This window comes from Monopterus albus, unplaced genomic scaffold (genome assembly GCF_001952655.1).
Source record: "Monopterus albus unplaced genomic scaffold, M_albus_1.0 scaffold3.1, whole genome shotgun sequence".
Lineage (NCBI taxonomy): Eukaryota > Metazoa > Chordata > Actinopteri > Synbranchiformes > Synbranchidae > Monopterus > Monopterus albus.
The window spans coordinates 8,675,341-8,691,210 of record NW_018127883.1 but is presented as its reverse complement, the minus strand read 5'-3'; the positions used below and the strand labels follow the sequence as shown (position 1 = coordinate 8,691,210).

The 15,870-nt window shown below is 40.6% G+C and overlaps 1 protein-coding gene across 3 annotated transcripts in view; it reads left to right on the top strand.

Moving 5' to 3' along the window:
* The window catches only part of adgra1b (adhesion G protein-coupled receptor A1b), a 163,788-nt gene that overhangs the window by 15,616 nt on the left and 132,302 nt on the right, over positions 1 to 15,870 (top strand). For all 3 annotated transcript variants that reach the window (XM_020599331.1, XM_020599338.1, XM_020599323.1), the window contains 4 exons: positions 11,092 to 11,163; positions 14,055 to 14,126; positions 14,299 to 14,370; positions 15,543 to 15,706. In XM_020599331.1, the coding sequence (XP_020454987.1) occupies positions 11,092 to 11,163; positions 14,055 to 14,126; positions 14,299 to 14,370; positions 15,543 to 15,706 (380 nt within the window). The remainder of the gene's footprint in view (positions 1 to 11,091; positions 11,164 to 14,054; positions 14,127 to 14,298; positions 14,371 to 15,542; positions 15,707 to 15,870) is intronic.

Genomic DNA, 15,870 nt, shown 5'->3' with positions numbered 1-15,870 from the left:
ACACACACACACACACACACACACACACACACACACACACACACACACACACACAAAACTGGCTAATATACTGTGCTGCATACTGTATCTGCCTCTATTTTGTTTAGGCTGTGACTCCTGATTATTTTCATTATCAATTCATCAGTGGATATTTTTTGATTAATCATTTAGTCTGTGAAAAAAACCACAGTAGTGGACAAGAGTCTGGAGCCATGCTAGCAGCTCTGTGAGGCTTTACTTGCAGTTAAATGCTAGCATAGTCATGCTGACATGCTCACAATTACCAAATTAACATAGTTATGTATAGCTGGTATAACATTTGCTTTGTTCACCATCTTCATTAACCTTATTAACATACTGCCATTTCCTAATTAGCACTAATTATTATTCTTTAGGAACCATATACATCTGTACCAAATTTTTGTGCCAGTCTCAAGCTTTTTTTAAATTTATTTATTGAGCATTTTTTCAGTTCTGAATATGTATGTATAAAACATACATAAATGAAATATTGTGACTTGTGGTCTATTTGGTGCTCAAGGTGCTTAGGATCCCCACTGTTTTGGGGGAAATAGATTTTATGCAGTTTGGTGAAGGAGATATTGACACTGACACATCGGCCTGGATGGTAGGGTCACAAAGCTGATTCAGCATCCACATAATAAATAATGTGTATTTGTAAATCACCACTGCGCCTTCATTTTGTGGAATATCTTGACATAGAAGTGATCAACGTGTTTGTTGAAACCTCCTGCAGCTCATAGTGAAGAGTTTTTTTCCGATAGGGTTTAAAGTTTTTCCTATGTCGTCCACGCAAAATAAAACCCACACACCACACACACACGCACACAAACAGGTTGGTCTGCTTACAAAATAAGAGCCCTGCAATATTCAGAAACAGATTCAACGTAAGCAATTTAATAACTGAATGTCCAGTTCCTTTGAAAGCTCAGAGCTTTGCTACTTGTTACTGCCAGCTAGTTTGTCCTGTCCTAGCAGGACACATCACACAGTACCGTCAGTCAGACCAGCACAGGCTGGAATGTGCTTGTGGTGGAAAGTTGTTGTCAGGATGTTACAGTATCACTCTGAAGGATACTACATATTGAATATTAAGGGATTATAAATTGGTGTGACATGACTACACAGGCTACAGACTACAGGACCACCACCAGCATCATCAGCCCCACAGACAGCCTGCCGGATGACCTCAACACCTTCTACACCTGCTTTGAGCCCTCCAGCCACAGAGAGGAAGGACACACACACCTGGACTGCCCAAGGACCCCACCCACCCCCAGCACGGACTGTTCTTACCCCTACCCTCCGGTCGGAGGCTCAGAAGTGTGAAATGCAGGACCTCTAGACTGAAAAACTCTTTCTTTCTGACTGCCATCAGACTCCTAAACAGCCAATTCATTTTTCTGTTTTTATTGACGCAGATGGTTGGGATTTTCTCACCAGTGCCTGTGTATCACCTGGTGAAGACAGGTGGAGGGAGGCTCACACTCTTTAGTTGATGCAGGAAGTGAAGATAAAGCTGTGCTTTCTTGAGGAGTTTTGTCACATGTGAGGTCCAGGAGGGGTCCTCTGTGATTTGCATTTCCAGGAATTCTTGTCCTGTCTTGTTTACCTTCTGTATATCAGTGCCATTGATGACCAGTGGTGTGTGGTCTGTGTGTCAGTAATAACCTTCTTATTCTCCCTATTATTAGGGAAAGGCAGTTGGTCTTACACACATGCTGCTAGTACTGAATGAAATTAATGAGGAGGCTGGAGCTGGATGATTCAGTGCAGTCATACATCAGCAGTGTGAATAGGACTGGGCTGATCACAAAGCCTTCATGAGTGGTGGTTCTGGAGGTGTAGCTGCCGATCTGGACTGACCTACAAGGGACAAAGTCCAGGATCCAGTTGCAAAGAGAGGTGTAGAGACTCTGGATGTGATGAAGAGACTAACATAATGTGCTGCAGGACCAGGCACTCAAGCAATGATCAGCGTGAGTGCTAAACTGCTGTAGTCATTCAGACAGCACATGTGAGACTTCTTAGCAAATTACTTTGATGGTTTTTGGCTTAAAGCATGTGAGTCTGACTGCAAGAGATGTTGAAGATGTCTGCAAAGACATGTGCTGGCTGTTGAGCACAGGTTTTGATGACACAACCTGGGACTTTGTCTGGTCTTCATTCCGGAGAAGGTCTTTCTCACACTGTCTACAGTCATAAGCAGAACCTGGTCATCTAGCAGAGGAATGGTCTTCAGTGCCTGCATATTATGTAACTTGTCAAATCATATGTACTGTAGTTATTCAGCACATCTGAAGGGAGGCATCACTGTCACACATCTCTATTATAGTCCATTATGGCATGGATGTGTCATGATTCGGTTCCACTGCTTCCCGTCCGGCTTTTATTTTGACGTTACTTCCTGTTTTTGTTTTACCTTAGTTTTGGTCTTTTTACGTTCTTCATCACTCACATTAGTTTGACCTGCTTCATTATCGTTTGCACCTGTTTACACCTCTATTTAGGCAGCGTCCTCCCACCAGGACGCTGCCAGATTGTTCTAGACCCCAGCTCTGACTTTCCAGCTTTCCTTCGGTTTTGGTATCTTGTGTTTCTGACCCGGACTGCTTCCTTGGATTATTCTGTTCTGCCTTGCCCTCTTATTTCGGACTGCTTCAGTGTATCGGCTTAACGGACTTATCTTTGGACAACGCGTTTTGGATTCCCCTGGATGTATGTGTTTGCTGGCTCTGACCTCGGACTGTTAAGGACATGTGAGTTTTGTGTTTTCACTGTGTCTTGTATGGTTTTCTTTTGTTCAACGTTAGTTCTCTTAATAAAGAGATGGTTTTGTTTTACACTTCCTCGTCTGGCCATTTAATTGAGTTCACCTAACACTTTTCGGCCGCATTACGCGCGTCGTTTCTGACAGGATGCCTTTCCACAAGTGCTGTGTCTCTCTGCTGCAGCAAAGTGGCAGCTGACTTTCTGTGTGTACTTCCGTTTTGCTTCTCTGATGCCATGTGACAGGTCCCTTCTTGCTGCTTTCAGGGTTACTTACTCCCTAAATTTGAATGCAGCATCTCCGATCCTTTTGGCTATAATGACAAACTGGATGTAGTTTGTTTGGGTGTGTATTTACAGTTTGTGGGAGTGTGTGTGTGTGTGTGTGTGTGTGTGTTTGAGTTCACTGCTTGGACCAGATTATTAGCCATGTGACACAGGCTGTTCTTGTTAACTGGAAACAAGGTATCTTTGCAGACACACACATACACATTCAGCATTTAGAAATACCCAATGATTTAAGTTATGCTAATGAATGTCCGCATCGGTGCACATACAGTGCATGTCACATTCCATTTGGATGAGCGCACAAGTCGCTGCACAAAGCTTCACTTTTGTTTACTTATGTACTTTATGAAAATTTTGACCTTTTATTAATTTGTTAGTATTTTGATAATTACAGCAACAGTCATATTCATTTATTGAAGCTGTGCATGATTAAATACTGTTTGCTACAGTATCAAAGATAAAGCAGTGCACTGTCTAGAGACTGCCTGTGTGGTCTGGTCACTATGTGCATGTGTACACTTGCGCTCAGTGAGTGTAAGTGTGTGCAAACCTCCATATCACTGTGTCTGTGTGATGTGGTAATCATCTAGGCTTGGGGAGGGATCTGCCCATTAGTGTCACATAATAAACAGGCTGATATCCTCAGGATCACATGGCTTGGGAGAAGTAGAGCAGGCTAAGGCATACAGTGTAGTTTAAATCAATGGGGAAGCACTTCAGTAGCTTTTCAAACATTAACTACAAATGGTTGCATTTATACTGAGGGCTGCTCCAGCTCTTCAAACATGCAGGGCTGGGAAGTAGAAAATGGTTATTGTTTAAACATTCATCTCATTTGAGCTGCTCCAGCTGTATCTACAGTGGAGATGTGGGTCAGCTCTCTCCAGGAGTAGCTATCATTTATTTGTATGAACATATATGTGTGTACTTTAAAATCTAATATAGCAGCCAGTGCCTTTGTTTACCACAACTGAAGATATGACCAGGTTGTTATTTGAGAAAAGCTATTATCAGTCAGTACTTAGATTTTATTTCACTTGTTTAAGTACTGTATATGTAATATATCGTAGCGGGTACGGAAAGTATTCAGACCCCCTTAAATTTTTCACTCTTTGTTATATTGCAGCCATATGCTAAAATCATTTAAGTTCATTTTTTTCCTCATTAATGTACACACAGCACCCCATATTGACAGAAAAACATTTTCGCAGATTTATTAAAGAAAAACTGAAATATCACATGGTCATAAGTATTCAGACCCTTTGCTGTGACACTCATATATTTAACTTAGGTGCTGTCCATTTCTTCTGATCATCCCTGAGATGGTTCTACACCTTCATTTGAGTCCAGCTGTGTTTGATTATACTGATTGGACGTGATTAGGAAAGCCACACACCTGTCTATATAAGACACTACAGCTCACAGTGCTTGTCAGAGCAAATGAGAATCATGAGGTCAAAGGAACTGCCTGAAGAGCTCAGAGACAGAATTGTGGCAAGGCACAGATCTGGCCAAGGTTACAAAAAAAAATTTCTGCTGCACTTAAGGTGCCTAAGAGCACCAGAAGAACCCAAAGATGACTGTGGCTGAGCTCCAGAGATGCAGTCGGGAGATGGGAGAAAGTTGTAGAAAGTCAACCATCACTGCAGCCCTCCACCAGTCGGGGCTTTATGGCAGAGTGGCCCGACGGAAGCCTCTCCTCAGTGCAAGACACATGAAAGCCCGCATGGAGTTTGCTAAAAAACAGCTGAAGGACTCCAAGATGGTGAGAAATAAGATTCTCTGGTCTGATGAGACCAAGATAGAACTTTTTGGCCTTAATTCTAAGTGGTATGTGTGGAGAAAACCAGGCACTGCTCATCACCTGTCCAATACAGTCCCAACAGTGAAGCATGGTGGTGGCAGCCTCATGCTATGGGGGTGTTTTTCAGCTGCAGGGACAGGACGACTGGTTGCAATCGAGGGAAGGGTGAATGCGGCCAAGTACAGGGATATCCTGGACGAAAACCTTCTCCAGAGTGCTCAGGACCTCAGACTGGGCCGAAGGTTCACCTTCCAACAAGACAATGACCCTAAGCACACAGCTAAAATAACGAAGGAGTGGCTTCACAACAACTCTGTGACTGTTCTTGAATGGCCCAGCCAGAGCCCTGACTTAAACCCAATTGAGCATCTCTGGAGAGACCTGAAAATGGCTGTCCACCAACGTTTACCATCCAACCTGACAGAACTGGAGAGGATCTGCAAGGAGGAATGGCAGAGGATCCCCAAATGCAGGTGTGAAAAACTTGTTGCATCATTCCCAAAAAGACTCATGGCTGTATTAGCTCAAAAGGGTGCTTCTACTAAATACTGAGCAAAGGGTCTGAATACTTATGACCATGTGATATTTCAGTTTTTCTTTTTTAATAAATCTGCACAAATGTCAAAAATTCTGTGTTTTTCTGTCAATATGAGGTGCTGTGTGTACATTAATGAGGAAAAAAATGAACTTAAATGATTTTAGCATATGGCTGCAATACAACAAAGAGTGAAAAATTTAAGGGGGTCTGAATACTTTCCGTACCCACTGTATATACACTGTAGTTAGACGACTCCCTGTTTAGTGATTTGCTCCACTTTGCTATGCTAATATATTGTCGATTTATGCTGCTGCTGCAAATTGTGTTCTTAATCTATCTGTTTTACATTGAACTCCCCAGGAATAGTCTCTTCACTTTGCTGGAAGGCCCTTATTATGAAATGAGGGCAGTGTGTACACAGGAAGTTTGTGGTTTCAATAACAGCAGTGTGTCAACTAAATATTTAGTCTGAGAAGGGTACAGTGTTTCTGTTAAAAAGAGAAGCTCAGATCAACAGAATGGTGAGTGGATAGAACTCATTGTTTGGAAATACAGCTTAAGCATCATTTAAAATGCAAGCAATTATAGTATTTTTAGGTTTTAGTGGTTTTTATTTGAGTGCTGAATATTACAGTATTAAACAGTTTATGGGTATACTGTGTGAGCTGTGTCATCTGCTAGGTGTATCATAGTGTGCTTCTAGACAGTGCCCTCCACTGTCTTATGGACAGGTGAAGTTCATATACAGTGCCTTGCGAAAGTATTCGGCCCCCTTGAACTTTGCGACCTTTTGCCACATTTCAGGCTTCAAACATAAAGATATAAAACTGTAATTTTTTGTGAAGAATCAACAACAAGTGGGACACAATCATGAAGTGGAACGAAATTTATTGGATATTTCAAACTTTTTTAACAAATAAAAAACTGAAAAATTGGGCGTGCAAAATTATTCAGCCCCTTTACTTTCAGTGCAGCAAACTCTCTCCAGAAGTTCAGTGAGGATCTCTGAATGATCCAATGTTGACCTAAATGACTAATGATGATAAATAGAATCCACCTGTGTGTAATCAAGTCTCCGTATAAATGCACCTGCACTGTGATAGTCTCAGAGGTCCGTTTAAAGCGCAGAGAGCATCATGAAGAACAAGGAACACACCAGGCAGGTCTGAGATACTGTTGTGGAGAAGTTTAAAGCCGGATTTGGATACAAAAAGATTTCCCAAGCTTTAAACATCCCAAGGAGCACTGTGCAAGCGATAATATTGAAATGGAAGGAGTATCAGACCACTGCAAATCTACCAAGACCTGGCCGTCCCTCTAAACTTTCAGCTCATACAAGGAGAAGACTGATCAGAGATGCAGCCAAGAGGCCCATGATCACTCTGGATGAACTGCAGAGATCTACAGCTGAGGTGGGAGACTCTGTCCATAGGACAACAATCAGTCGTATACTGCACAAATCTGGCCTTTATGGAAGAGTGGCAAGAAGAAAGCCATTTCTTAAAGATATCCATAAAAAGTGTCGTTTAAAGTTTGCCACAAGCCACCTGGGAGACACACCAAACATGTGGAAGAAGGTGCTCTGGTCAGATGAAACCAAAATCGAACTTTTTGGCAACAATGCAAAACGTTATGTTTGGCGTAAAAGCAACACAGCTCATCACCCTGAACACACCATCCCCACTGTCAAACATGGTGGTGGCAGCATCCTGGTTTGGGCCTGCTTTTCTTCAGCAGGGACAGGGAAGATGGTTAAACTTGATGGGAAGATGGATGGAGCCAAATACAGGACTATTCTGGAAGGAAACCTGATGGAGTCTGCAAAAGACCTGAGTACTGGGACGGAGATTTGTCTTCCAACAAGACAATGATTCAAAACATAAAGCAAAATCTACAATGGAATGGTTCACAAATACACATATCCAGGTGTTAGAATGGCCAAGTCAAAGTCCAGACCTGAATCCAATCGAGAATCTGTGGGAAGAACTGAAAACTGCTGTTCACAAACGCTCTCTATCCAACCTCACTGAGCTCGAGCTGTTTTGCAAGGCGGAATGGGCAAAAATTTCAGTCTCTTGATGTGCAAAACTGATAGAGACATACCCCAAGTGACTTACAGCTGTAATCGCAGCAAAAGGTGGCGCTACAAAGTATTAACTTAAGGGGGCTGAATAATTTTGCACGCCCAATTTTTCAGTTTTTTATTTGTTAAAAAAGTTTGAAATATCCAATAAATTTCGTTCCACTTCATGATTGTGTCCCACTTGTTGTTGATTCTTCACAAAAAAATTACAGTTTTATATCTTTATGTTTGAAGCCTGAAATGTGGCAAAAGGTCGCAAAGTTCAAGGGGGCCGAATACTTTCGCAAGGCACTGTACAGTAAGTCAGCGTTTCCTGACTTTTCACATATAGATCCACTTTGTCAAAAACCCTGTTCTCTGCTGCATACTTCAGTTTGCACTTTTAAATTAGAAGTAGCTTATTATTGCCAGCTCACTTGGTCATGTGGTCCTTTTCTTGCACGTTTTAGTAGTGTAGTGGCTAGTTGCTACTTAAAGTTGACAATGGCTTATAATAAGACCTATCGGGTCATTTATTGGGGTGGGGGGGCTTGTCTAGGGCTACCCTCACTTTATATGTGTTAGGTCCTGAACAGGAAAGAGAGCGATATGGTGGAAATAAACCTGAATGGGTAATTAGGTAAAGATCAGAATCATCTTTATTTGCCAAGTACACTGTGTTGAACACATGAGAAATTTGACTTGGGTGTAAAAATCTATTAATAAATACTGTATGAGCTTTTAGATATGTACAATGGTTATATGTACAGACTGATGCACTGGGGTGTTATCAGTATTCTGTTATATAGACAACACACGACACAGTCCTTGTGTCTGGTTGTTTCAGTGTTCTGTAACGTTGTCCAGAGGGGAGAAGTTCAGTTTGTTTTGGGGATGGAAACTGGAAGCTGGAGACTGAAGTTTCAGTACAGTACATACAGCAGAACTCATAGCATGTTCTCTTGTTTATGTGTGCATACAGAATGTTGAGAGGGAGACCTCTTGAGGTCATGACTGCCAGTGCTACCCCTTTCTATTTACAAAGTGGGTGTTGCACCCTAGAGAAATAAAAAAGGTAAAAAACTGTTCAGAAGATAAAGTAGGACAAAGGGCCCACACCAAACAGCTGGAATATTTCACAAAATCAACCTTTTCTGATGCACATCAAGACTGGATCGCAATACTGATTCCACAGTGTCTTTCTTACACATGATGGGTGTTTTGCAAATAACTCTTTTAGCTTGTTGTATCTTGTTTGGAGATGCATGGGGCTTAGTGACAGAGGACACTTCAGCTCATGCCAAATAGTTAATCACAGAAAAAGCTTAAGAGAAGGATGCTACTGTAAATTTACTTTCAAATAGTTTCCTCTAATTATTGAAACTTTTTGGCACTCAATCTGTTGTATTATGAAGCTGACCCCACCCGTCTGGAGTCTTGCCAGTTTATAACACAACCACAATTTATAACATTTATTTGCAGTTGTTGGCTCAGTTCTGGTGACTATAAAAGGTCATTGTGTTGCCTGTGATGCTGCTGTTTGTTTTATGTGGCTCTAAAAAAAGACCTCCTGCAGGAAGCCAGCAAAGCAAACAAGCTATTCACATTCTGTGGATAATGGCACAACAACATAATGACAAAAATCACAATCATGATTGTTCTCTTAGTGAATATTATGAATATTATGATGGCAATATATTATATTTGAGTGGGGATTTAAATGTTCACACACCCATAGGAACCACATCCAAAGGCTCAAAATTGCAATTCAAAACTACAGTTGGAATTGTTTAGTTTTTAATATTTCAGTTTTGATGTTTAATGATGTTATTAGTTTTTGGTTGAGAGTGAGGCATTTTTTTAGGTAATTTGAAAGTATCCTGTGTGGTTGTTTCTACTGGGGGTTGTTCTATGTACATTATAAAATTGAACTCTGCACAATAGAGAACGTGAAGTTGTCATCACACCATGATACATTTTGGGGGATCATGCTGATTATCCATCCTAGATGTATACACATAAACAAATAAATACTGTCCCATACAGCTACATACAGTAGTGGATGCTCCAGATACATCCAGTTCAGTTTGAGCACAGACAGGACAGAAATTGATTCATTTGTAGTGTTTGTGTTGGCTGACTATGAAAAATCAGCAGAACTCAAAGGCTGGTATGTTCAGGTGCTGAAAGTCAAACCAATCACAAAATTCCAGGTTTGAAAACAGCATTCAACACCTTCTGAGATTATACAGTGCCTATAAAAAGTAGTCACCCCCTTGTCATCTCCATTATTTTTATTTAATTGGCATAACTTTGTAGAAACCTGTTTTCACTTTGACATTAAAGAGGGTTTTTTTTTTGTAATTTCTTTGTCAAAAAAGCCAAATTATATTCACCAAGATTGATTTATAAAATCAATAAAAGGGTAAAACAAGGGGATGACTACTTTTTATAGGCACTGTATATCAATAAATAAGTACAGAAGGGTGCATGTCAATATGCATTTACACATTTTCTGTATGTCTGGTCAAAACCTGGTCAGAATAAACTGCTGGGGAGTCTTAATGATGCAGACAAAGTATGTGTTGAACCATGGACCAAACAGTTTAACACAGGATATGGATCATTAACCCTAGTTGGGAGTAATTATTCTCCTGCTAATGATGGCTTGACTTCTGTATGTGTAAATAATGCTTTACATCAAATAAATTATCGGTTATTGTAAAACAATCACAGCTGAGGTTTTTCATTTAGTAGTAGTAGTGGTGGTGTAGACACCCTGCTTTCAGACTGCATTACTGTATAGCACCTGTAAACCTGTCACAAAATGTAGAACACCGAGTTATATACCTTCTGCTTTGATTAGGTTAAAAGGAATGTTTTGCTTCCAAGCTGTCCCACAGGTCAAATGGAGAAATCTGGCATTACTTTTATTTTCACTTTGGGACAATAGCTTCTGCTTTGATAGTCCTTTTGGTCTTGTTTTGTTTCATTTGGCTGCACCTGATGTGGCCTTTGTGGCAATTAATTTAAAAAAAGAAATTTAGGGCTGAGCTGAGCCACAGTGTTGCTCACATTTGGAAAAAGGCTCTACCCTTCTCCTCATTCTCATCACACTGGACATGCAGTACCGGGTTAAAGGAAACCAGGGACACAATTTTAGGAAGTTTTCTTTGGCCTGCAGGAAAAAAAAACCCAGAAAGAAGATTTCCATTTTTAGCAGCATAAGAGGTTTTGGGGTAGGCAATGGGTTATTTGCTGGCTGAAACCACAGTGTGTGTGTTTTTGCATTTTTAGCTGGATGGGGTGTGGGGCTTAGCATGCAGAAAATGGCCTGTGCTGTCCAGCTAACAGGTGCAAGTTAACTCACTAATGAATGGCCCCAGCAGTGCCCTATTACAATAGTATATGGACAAGACATCATTTAGATTTGAAATGTATTTACGAATACCACAAATACTTAATTTAGTGTCTGGAATTGTCTTATTTTCTTTGATCTTATGCAAAACTTAAATTTTCTTCATTCCCATAGTGAAAAACAGAGTCTTTCCATTTATAGATAGATAGAAGAGGAATCTCTGATGCTTTCTTTCTGTCTCTTCTCTCCAGGGACCTAAAGAATAACTTGATAAGTACAGTGGAGCCTGGAGCCTTTCGTGGTCTGCTGGCCCTGAGGAGACTGTAAGTATGATGAAGCCTCGCCACAGTTTTCTCCAGGGGACATTTCCTCTGGCTTTAGTGATAACAAGAAGGAGCGTCTACAGAGTGAAAAGATGAGTGAAGACTGAGGTAAAAGTGTGGAAGCCACTGTTTCAGCCGGTTCCGAGAGACAACATTTGTCATTCGGTTTCTTTTCTTCTCTCAGATTTGGGAAATTTGAATCACAGACCTTCTGCTGGCGCAGCTGACCACTGCATTTACAGAGTCTAAAGATGCTGAAAAAACTTAGAAGGCATCTGGACATAGCCTTAGGTAGAAGACATTTCACCTCTCATCCAAGAGGCTTCATCAGTTCTGTCTGACTGGTGATGAGCAGGAGGTATTTATCCCACTGGGCGGTGTTTCAGTCCTTCGATGGCCAACAATTTCCTCTAACGACTGAGTGGTTAGGGTCTGGTATCAGTGAGAGTCATTACCTGTCTTTGAACTCTCACATGTGGACCAACACGTATTGTCCTGGTGTTTACTGGGGTGGAAATGTTTGGGTAGAGATTTCAAAGCAAAGTTGTAGATGGATGGAGTTATGTCTGAGTCCACCATCCCTATTTAGAGAGGAGTGTTCTATTTGGACAGAAATTGCTTCTTTGACTCCTCTCAAACCAGTGGTGTTCTCTGGAGAGAATCTGGACTTCACTGGCCTCAAAAGAATGTCCTTTGTCCTTCAGGTGGAGGTGGACTGTTGACTCCGGTCCTCTGGGGTTGGCTCTCCTGTGTTGGGCCATGTGCTTGTGCAGTGGCTGTTTTGTTTCCCCAATGTACAGGTCATTACACTCTTGACTTCCACCCTAAGGCTTCTGTCTCCTCCTGTGTGGACCAGACAGTTCAAAAAAGGCCAGACGGTTATCTTTGGCCACCATTCTGGCTGCTTTGGTGGTAAACACACAGCACCACATAATAAACTCTCAGGATTTCGCTAAGAAAGGACCAGGATGAGGATCATTTTTGCTTTAGAGATATAAACATTAGCTGGCTTGTCTGAGCTAAAATGTAGTTTGATTTGATTGGATTTATTCTTTAAAGCATATAAAACAGTTGATATAACAACACACATTTTTACACACAATCCAATATCAATTTGCTAATACCTAGTACATGCTTGAATGGAGTAGGAAGAAGTCAGACTTATCCAGTCCTACCCCATGACATCATCTTACCATCATTGGTTTGCAAGCAGTAAATGATTCACTTCAGTCTCGTTACAGGATAACGCCATCTGCCTCCATTGTTTACGTCTATATACATGGATAGCGGTCATCTGTGGTGCTCTGTGAGCATGTGGTGGACATAACAAGACTGGACCAGCTACAGAGCAATCAGAGTGGAAATACAGAAATGGAATTGGGAGGAGGCCGACTCTATACCAAAATGAGGAATACTAGGGCTTTGAAAGAGGACAACTGTGTCAGTTTGACTGTCTGATTTTGTGTGGGCATTGGACAAAGGACAGCCGCTTGTTTGTCCATATTAAAGCTCAACCTGAGGAAAGACTACATGAGGAAAATAAGAAGTAAACGTTGTTGGGAGCTGGTCCACCCTTGTGGCTAAGCAGTACTGCAAGTGGAGACAAATTAGTAAGTTACACAGCTGAATGTGCCTATAGTTTGCTAACACTAGCCACCACAGGGAGACTGTTGATGAATTGCTACACCTGCAAGGCAAGAGACACGGGGCCGACAAGGTTAGCTGCTAGCAAACTAATCTGCTGGCATATTTGCTGCTGCCCACACATTAGTAGGAATGGATTTATAAAAAAGACTATTCATTGTCTATTACCATAGTATTATTGAGCTTTGCCATCACTAATGTTTATTTTTTCTTATAAGCAGAGCTGGTGAAAGTCTTTTGGTGGGTGGCAAAGCTGCACATCAAAGAATCTGAGCAAAAATTCTGTGAAAATATGACTGCAGTACAGAAATTAACAACCTTTCTTCAGTTTTACATTGTTGTCAAGTTTTATTAAGTTACTGATGCCTTTGGCTTTACCTTTAATGGCAAAACCCCACTGAGTACCGAATTGAGCAAGTGCAAGTTTTATTGCTTGCATTCTCAACTTTTCATCTGTAAAAGGAAGATAATCTTATTTATTATCCTTAAAGTTGACAATATTCAAAGTTAGATAAAACATTAAACTTTACAAACTTGTTTGAATTGTAAACCTGCAGAAACGTGTAGAAAAAAGTAAAGTATGAGATTTGTCTTCTACTGCGGTAATTCTCTTGAGGATTATTTTCATCCTTTCTTTCTACATATAGACTCAAGAGTGAGTGACATGATTGCAGCCTTATAGTTAGTGGGATCTGGGCTGGCAGGGACACAAGCGGTTGAGTTAGCCATGCTCATTTGGGGCGCGTGTATGTGTGCGCGCCAGGCTCAGGGAGCAGTGGAGTGCTAATTTAAGTGCTCCCCAACTGGTGATTACTCTAGTGCTCTGCTTATTTTCCCACAGCTGCTCCAGTAAAGCAGCTCTTTAATTACAAAGTGTGAGGGCACGGACGTGACGGCACTCAGCCACTCGCATACGGAAGCCCACGGCATTTGCACGTGAATGTCTTTGTGGGGGAGTACATTTACCGGCAGTGGTTATGTGTGGAGGAAAAAGTTACAAAAGGTCAGAAGAGATATTACAGGGAGTTGAACAGATGAATGAACAGTGCACTGTTGACTAACACAGCTTTCACAGCTGGTTATGTTCACAGTATTTTAAGAAGGCAAGCAGACATAAAAACTGATTCTAAAAAAGAGACATTTTTGCAGTTGATTCCTATTCTGAGTTGTTTTTTGTTCTGACTAAAGTGATATGTTAATAGCTCAACTGAAGAATGTTCTTTTTCCTTTACATTTTTGTCCTCTAGGGACCTGTCCAACAACAGGATTGGCTGTCTCTCCCCTGACATGTTTCTTGATCTGGGCAACCTCTCAAAATTGTGAGTAATCCTTAAATTGAACACATGAATTTTACTGCCTTATGCTTAATTGCACTGTCTATGGCTTTAGCAATGTATAATAAAATGCAGTGACTTGGCTTAAGTGCTTGCAAAGGATGGCCTGTTTCTGTATGAACATCTTTGTGTGTGTGCTTTCTTTTTTCACTAATAGGAATTTATCTGGGAACATCTTCTCCACTTTGACCGTGGGACTCTTTACTCACCTCATGGCTCTCAGAGTACTGTAAGTCAAACACTCATAGGCTATGCAATATGCAAACAAAATACAGTTATCTAAATTGTGTTTGAGAAGAATCAAATTAAACCTAACTTATTATTTTTCAGTATACAGAGGCAAGGGTATAGCTAGCTGCAGTTTGTAACTCTTAATCTAATAACTAATAATCTTCCATTTACCTGCAAAATTGAGATTAGCTGACCATTCTAACCCCGTACCGTTGTTTCATAACACTTGCCCAAATTCAGAAGGTATTTTCCGAATCCTCTCTAATGATGTGGCATCAACAATAACATGGTTCTGTCCAGGAACATTGGTATTTTAATTAGTATCTCAACTATGTCTATTCTCATTTGGAAAAAAAAATACAACAAGAAAAAAGATGGCAACAGGAAACGACATTATCCCTCTGGATTTGTGTGAAAGGGGCTTAACTTCATGAATTTATTATTTAAACATTTTCAATAATAATTTCACTTTGTTTTCAATAATATAAAAGCAAGTATAATACAATAGGTTTCAATAATACATTTGTGCTCAACTTTTCCAAAAAAGGTGAGAGATGACATCATTTAGAGTTGCCATCTTTGCTTAACTTGCTTAAAAGAAATAGTATGACCCAAGAAAGTGATTATAATTCTAATTTTCCTGCACTGGATTGGATTATTTTTGATTCTGCATTCTTAGAAGAGTATATGTGGATTCTGGAAAAACCTTCAGAACTTGGTTGAGTGTTGAAACAAATGTCAAAGTGAAAAGATGGTATGGAGTTAAAACGGCTGGCAAACCTCAACTTTGCACATTCATGGAACATTATCTTTATGGCTTGAGTGCATGTAATACATGACAGTCAAAGGCTGGGGCTAGGGCAGAGTCAGGAAATCACAGGCTGTTTTCACTGCAGATACTTTCTATTATAACAGGGAAAGCACAGTATTTAATGACATTAAGGATGGCTCTGCTCTACGTACTGTAGGTGGTCAGTAAACCTTGCTAGTGAGTCAGAAAGAACAATGCCTGCACCCTGGAACCAACACACATAAATAGAAAGAAACCATCAATAATTGTATCAGTTGTTGTGACACACCAAAATATCTGCAGTGATGAACACCTGAATGAATTAGTCAAATTCAGTAACAAGCACGCAGTTTCTAACTGTACACTGGTGTTCCTGTCAGGCACTTCCACACTGAGACTTTATTCTGTGACTGTCAGCTGAAGTGGCTGCTCCTTTGGGCACGAAGCAACTTAGTGAGGATTGGCAATGACACGGTGTGTGTGTTCCCCACCCACCTCCACGGCCTGGAGTTTCGCAACCTACATGAACAGCAGCTCAGATGTGGTAAGGGCTACAATTAAGGTGTGAGGTCAACATAGATGGGTGGTGTTCACTGTATCTTTGTAATTGTAACTTCATGTAAATATAAAGAAAGACTTCAATTTAAGAGAAAATGAAAAATGTAATGTTATATTTTGCTTTTAAAAAAAATGAGAAAAGAGAGAAGG